The 7192-nt window shown below is 37.6% G+C and overlaps 1 protein-coding gene across 1 annotated transcript; it reads right to left on the bottom strand.

Annotated features, from left to right (window-relative positions):
• Positions 1 to 1978: 1978 nt before the first annotated feature.
• On the bottom strand, positions 1979 to 7082 carry LOC311297154 (sushi domain-containing protein 6). The gene is made up of 5 exons (XM_084419318.1): positions 6912 to 7082; positions 5226 to 5332; positions 4272 to 4472; positions 3521 to 3659; positions 1979 to 3085 (listed from the first exon to the last, which is right to left on the bottom strand). Exons 2-5 carry the CDS (start codon positions 5317 to 5319, stop codon positions 2758 to 2760), a joined length of 762 nt encoding a protein of 253 aa, XP_084275444.1. The 5' UTR covers positions 5320 to 5332; positions 6912 to 7082; the 3' UTR covers positions 1979 to 2757.
• Positions 7083 to 7192: the final 110 nt, after the last annotated feature.

Below are 7192 nucleotides of genomic sequence, written 5' to 3'. Positions count from 1 at the left end.
ACTTAACTGAACCTCTCTGACCATTTCTCGGGTCAGCCGCAAAAAAACATTAATCTAAATCTTTCAAACATAATTCTGGTAGACATGCAGACGTCAACTGACAGCCTCCTCCTTTAAGTGTCGGACACTAATGTGGAAGTCGCCAATCACTGACAGACATAGAACTATTTCATTTTGAGTGACCCTGTTATCAAAGTAAAAGCGAATGCGATCATCCATGATGCTGCTTTATTCTGCGTTTGGTGCTTATACTGTTCTTGCCGACTACGCAGAAAAAAACAAGTCGTGATCACGAGAAAACAACTTTTGTTATCTCGAGATCACGAGAAAATTTAGTCGTGATCACGAGAAAACAACTTTTGTTATCTCGAGATCACGAGAAAATTAAGTCATTATCACGAGAAAACAACAGAGAAAAAAAATATTATCCATGGCCTCTTAGGGCTTCCGTAGTAAAGCACATATTCATCTTGATTATTTAAAAACTAATTGTTTGTCACAATTTTTTCGTGTTTCACACAACACAACTCAATATTTATTGCAGAAAATGTATTTTCTAGATAGATGGACATGTTTTGTAAGGGACCAGTCATACATAATGCGTTCATGAGTTCAAAAATACAGGATGCAGCTGTGAGGAATGCAGGAATATTTTTTTTTCTTTTTTTTTTTCTTTTTTTTTTTTAAGTACACTACATGCAAACAGCATGCAAAACCTTGCACTACGCTGCTTAAAACGGAAGTTGCGATCGTTTTTTGCTTCCCATATTGTCGTGACGTATATCCGAGCGACGGCTTCTCGAACAAGAAGAAAAAGAAAAAAAAATGTTTCTAATAATATGCACACATTTCCAGAACATTTTGCTGACATTAAAGTTTTTACAGAGGGAATTTTGGATCTATATCTTTTCGTCACTATATGAATCTATAGAGACAGAGGGAATCTAAAATATTTCCAGTTGACAGAAACAAATACATTTTAACCACGTAAAAAAAAAAAAAGTTATATAAAACCAGGTAAATGACAAAACTAAAAAAAACTTAAAAAAAAAAAAAAAACTCTGTAAAAATCTTTTGAATATGAATAGGAATTAAATTGTATGTAATGACGTGGAGATTTATGGCTTAGTGCATTAGAAAAAAAAAGAAGAAAAAAACTTTTCCTTTCCTCACAGTTTTTTACTTCACCATGTCTCTTTGGGGGTTCCGTAGTTATAAATCATGTGGCTAATGCACATGCTAATGCATAACAGATTGTTTTTTTTGTTGTTGTTGTTTTTTTTTTTGCTTATTTAGCAAAGAGCAGACACTTTGTTCCAACAATCTCTAATGGAGATTAATATTAAACACAAAAACAACTCGGGTGTTTAATATTAAACCCAAAACACCCGTGTTTTTCACAGCAGCACTTGTGTGCAGTACAGCGCTTTACCTCAAGATGGGGACAGGGCCTACTGCCTACTGTCTCACTGTCTCTCTCTCTCTCTCTCTCTCTCTCTCTCTAATTTGCAACATCAACAGTTTTGCAAACAGTTAGGCATTGTTTAACCTCAGTTTGCTCCAGATTAAACTAAATTAACCAAAAATGTTAGATTTAACTTATTTGAATAGCTATCTTTGAGTGCAGAATCGGGAAACCGGTTTAGCTTTACAAGGTCTACCGACTATGAAAAAAAGGCCCAAAGCAAGTTTATTCACAGAGGGTTTATGTAGGTCAAATGTTAGTGTGTAGGTGTCTTGCTCTCCTTTTCTGCTTCTACAAATTCCGCATGATATCCTCTTATGGGTTTTGGCTTAATCCAACATTGATCTGTGTGCCCTAACTAGTTTGAAAACAACTTTTAACAAGCTTGACACTATTAGAGCTGTTAAACCCGCTGTTATTGACCACACCATTACACAAACCACTGTAAATGTTGGTTTTAGGGAGGATCAACCTCTGATAACCTCAAAGAAAACACCACTCAAAACCCATAGAAAGATTTAAAATCATTTTTAATAGTAAATATTTCATTCATAAAGTTTTAAAAATGTATAATTATTAATTTTACATACACTATGTGCAGAATTATATACAAGATGTAAATGTTACATATCGTAAAATTATAATTGAAAAATATAAACATTCAATGTCCATTCAGCAAGCATACTTCAAGTCAGTTCCCCTGTTCTACATGTTTACGCAATATTTAACAACAGATAGATCTATTCAGGTGGAAGGAATTCAAATAAAATTATTTATATATATATATATATATAAAATACAATCTATCAGTCAGCAGGCAAAATCTCAGTCTGGCTATAAGCAATCCAAATGCTCTGAGAAACACTGAAATGAGGTGAAAGGTCAGGTATCAGTCAAAAGGAATCATCACCCCTAAAAAGTTAACTACACAGCATCTCATCCTTACAGAGAATTTTACGCAATACCTACAATATAAAATAAAAGTCATTCATCAATCATAAAAGTTCTCTTGAACACCTTGTTTCCCCTCACGGAGGGAAGGTGATAGCCACGTCTTCAGCTTGCCAGTGAAAACATCGACATAAATCTATATTGCAGCAGGTCACCAAGAAACACGAAATATATCTGACCAGTAAGGTCGTTTCAAAACATCTGCACCAGTTTTTCACTGGTATTTTAAGCCACAAAAGGATGAATCCACAATCAAAGGTGGAAAGAAAAGTCACAAGGACTCCTGTGCAAGGAAATGAACAATCAAAAAGCTAAAGGTGAGTTCAGGTATAGTCCAGTAATTAGTTGTTTTTATCATCAGAAAGTGCACTTTGCAAAGCCCGTTCGTCACTGTCGTTCCCAGTGTCTCTGGATCTTGATTGGACCTCTTCATAAGGTGGCGGCGGATTATCTGCGCTCTGATTGGCTGGGTCGGTGCAGCAATTCGAATCGGACCGAATGAGCGAAGTCAGCGGACTGTGTTCTGATGCGTCCTGGGCCAGTAGGAGCTGAGTGGGTCCACGGAACGGCGGGAGTCGCTGGCCCCAACTGCCGTAGATTGCCTCCTCATATGTGGGAAGAGATACAGGTAAACCATCCACCACAAGGTCCAACTGGTCTGAGGAACGCCTGATGAGAAAGATGCAACAGTTAATGTGATGTTGAGATCCACCTTATTTCACAACATGGAAGTATTAAGCCATTTTCTTTGAATGTGCGAGACTTCAGATTCATTAACTGCTATAGGGGGAGGGGAAAATAACTAGAAGAAACAGTAAAACTGTTGAACTTCCAGTCTTCAGTGTCACATGATCCTTCAGAAATCATTCTAATATGCTGATTGGGTGCTCAAGAAACATTATCATAATCAATGATGAAAACAGTTCGATTTTCGAAAAAAAATCGATTTTTATAGACATTTACAATGTGACAAAAGATTTCTGTCACTTTTAATCAGTTTAATGCATTCTTGCTTAATAAAAAGAAAAAATCTTTCTGACCCCAAACTTTTTTTTTAACCGTTGTGTGCATTTAATTGCTTTTGGGACAAGTGAAATGACATACCGTTGCGTTCGGCAGGAGAGCAGACGGGATTTGATGACCAAACAGGCTGTTGTTGTTAAGAGGAAGATGGACACTCCAATAGCAGTTGTAGCCACACTTGGGATAGAGTCTAATTTTTCTTGTTGTCCGACATGGATCTCTGTTTAAAAAACAAAAACAAGACACGCAAACCATTTAAAGATTTCCGTCAAAGAGCTTGAAAAAGTACTGACATGCAAATTAAGCCCGGATGTGGAGCGTGTTTTTTTGGAATAAGTGGTTGAGTGACAGGTTTACATCCTTTGATTCGGATTCAATGATGCAAACATTTTCCGAAGGCTTTACGTGCATCACAGAAAAAAAAAAATAATACTGGTTAGTTTGGTGACTTTGCTAACTTCCTGCTCAAGCAGTTGGTTTCCTCTCGTGATACGTTTCAACTCAGACAAGGAAGTGAACGCAGCATCATGGTTTCTCCCCCCTCCCTCCCTCCGCTTTAGGACTTTACTTCCCATCCGGGTGCCTGGGTTTTAATCTAGGTCATTTATTAATGGTTCTGCTTGTGTAATGCCTTTCTTCAGCACATTTACTTCATTAAGAAAGAAGAACTTTCGAAAAAGTGATGCAAGAAGAAAGAGTTTGAGCATACGCGGCTTCCAGTCTTTTGCATAAGCGTCTTACTTCGAAAGACAGTAAAATGTTGGATTGCAATAGTTGGGTGAGGTAATCGGGCACAAGCATAATGCAAATCTCTATTTTTATTTTCTCTTACCTGGTCGGGGTATACAGACAGGCACTTTCGGATGCCATTCCCCATGTTGACACTTTGACCAAGGGTGGTGGCGTTTGGGTAGAGTGTAACCGGGCTCGCAGAAGAAGCGAATGATGCTCTTTTGAGGGAAACCACGACAGGGAGAGGGATCACAGCGGAAACCTCCATGCTCGGGTATGATCGGGTGTGAGCAATTCCTGCCTTAAAAAATATAAATAAATTTGAAATTACACAAGGTAAATTTCAGCCCTTTCATGTAGTCCCATGTTGGTTTTTATGCGATGGTTATGAAACTTTTATACCATACAGTGTATCTATGATACAATTAGCTATTTTTTTATGTTTTTTTCTGCATGTTGGTCGCACAACATGACTTTTAGTGGAGAACATTTTTACAATAATAAGTGACAAATAAATAAAATATTATACCAAACTAATAATTATATTCATAATAATAATGAATAATTGTAATCATAATGAAAAATAATGCTTTCTTTCCAAGAATTTCAGTCTTTCAGTGAATCTTTTTACATCATTATGATCAGGACAGCTGTCCAACCCTGACAATCTTCTGTTTTAATACATTTTAAAATGTAATTTATTCCTGTGATGCATTACTTCAGTCTTCAGTGTCACATGATCCTTCAGAAATAATTCCAATATGATGATTTGGTGCTCAAGAAACATTATTATCAATATTGAAAACAGGTTTGGAACAGGTAGTCTGTCAGTTTTGATCAACCAAATGCATCCTCGCTGAATAAAAGCATTCATTTCTTTCAAATAAAAATACTACTGACCCCTAAACTTTTGACCGATAGTGTATACAAAGTTTCTTAAGTGATTATTGCTAAAAAGACAATTTGGTTATCTTTACAAGCAGCTTTCAAAGGAAGTTAGTGGCTGGTTATCTGGAAGAGGAAGATGTGGCGTGCTGAAAGGAAATCTTCATACCTGAGGTTAAGTCTGTCAGAGCAGCCAGCATGAGAACCCCGCAGATCAGGGCAGTACGCAGACATGGCAAGATAGACAATCGCTGTGCAGACATCAAAACACCTGTCCTGATAACAAACAAACAAAAAGACTCAGTAACTCGCATATCAGCAGATCACATACTTTATTTCTGAGTCATTGCATTTACTGCGTTGACAGGTTAGTGTCATCCGAGTGCATTTACGTGTGACTAAACCCATGTGTTTTTACATCTGACTAAACCCATGTGTTTTTAACCATTAACCACGTGTTGGTGAGGTTGTGCAGAAAGAGGAGAGATGCATCTACAGCTGGCCGTGCAACAGCTGTCACACTCCACACCCAGCCGTGACCCTAGAATAACTAAATCTGCACAACCCGGAGTGCAGCTTCCCATGCCAGAGGTGGCATTAAATGTCACAGCGTCACTCGATAGTGGTCTAAAAATGACTCCCAGCTTTGCCACAAACTGGGGGAAGATGAATGCAAACATGTCAAGAACCACAAACACTGAATGCTTGCTTTGATGTCTGCTATGGTGTAGTCACCTGTGTAACAAGGTAATGTCCCTTTCCTGGCAGCGTGACATTTTCACTCATAAGCTTGGCACAAAACAGAACACAATGTGGGCGGCTTGCTGCCTCCTCCTTTACTAAATGCATTATTAAACTTAAATGTAAAGCCACAATTTTAAATGTTGCCAGTAGGCTATGTGCATTTTGTAGCATTACTGTATGTGAGCTGCATACTGCAATTCCAAGTTATATTGTGTGTATATTGCACATTATGTATATTTATTATTTATTTTTTATACACTATGCATAGGGAAATATTGTGTAGGCGAATGTATAATATGTCCTACTGTCACTCCATGGCTGTAATTACACATTAGTAATAGACCAATAATCAGTTGACCACTAATCTGATCCTTAGAATTGGATCTACCAATAAATGGAATAAATGCAAAGCAACTAAATAAATGAAGTCCAAAGAATTAAAACGAAACAAAATTTAGATTTGCAGAAAATTAATAGCATGAATGTTATTATAATTATTAAATCAGAAATAAAACAATAATTAAAAAAAAAAACTTTCGTTACTGAACATAATCATTACAAATACTTATTATCGGTATATCTCCACACATGATTTTCACTACACCATTACATTTGCATATGATGTTGTGACAAAAATTATTTTAGTCTTGACAGCAGTGTATATCAAAGAACGGCATTAAAGTGCTCTGCTATAGGTTATTAATTTGCATTTTTCTGTTAACTGGCCATTAGAAAGCTATAACGGGTATATGCTGGGAAACATCACTGACACAAAACAAAAGAGGACTGATCTTTGATTCTTCTGCTCTGCAAATCAAGCCATTAATCTACAATGCTAATTCTGTTCGTCATTGCTGTGCACTACAACACTGCACAAAACCCATGTGTGATTCAATAGCACCATTCACGCGCTTACTGTGGGTTTGTGAAAAGAAAGACAGGTGCACAAAAGCTCTATTGTAGCATCATATTGTTATAATATAAACAAACCCCGACCAACGCCAACAGCGGTAACACACTGACCGATCCGACAAAACCCAACAAACGTGTTTGTTGGCGATTGTCTGTTAGTTGTGAATTGGCCTTTAGTCTGATTCAAAATGAAACTCACCTGGTAATGCAGCTTGCGGTGATGTGAGGTTATAAAATCGATTTAGTCCAGTAGGCTCTTTAGTGTGTTTTTATTTACAAGGGGTTCTTCATAGATGTCATATAGCTGAACGCAAAAACCTCTGTCCCCCGGCTGAATTGGACCTGATTCAACAAGTGCATGTATTCCCGAGCAGCTGTCAGATGACTCACCGCACAGCTGAGTTATCATGAGCAGCTCGAGCTCTGATTGGTCGCCGTCATGCGCGTTCACGACAGCCCCGCCCAACAGCGACGAGAGCG

This window comes from Rutilus rutilus (assembly GCF_951802725.1).
Source record: "Rutilus rutilus genome assembly, chromosome: 9".
Lineage (NCBI taxonomy): Eukaryota > Metazoa > Chordata > Actinopteri > Cypriniformes > Leuciscidae > Rutilus > Rutilus rutilus.
The sequence above is the reverse complement of the archived record's forward strand: the minus strand, read 5'-3'. Positions and strand labels throughout refer to the sequence as shown.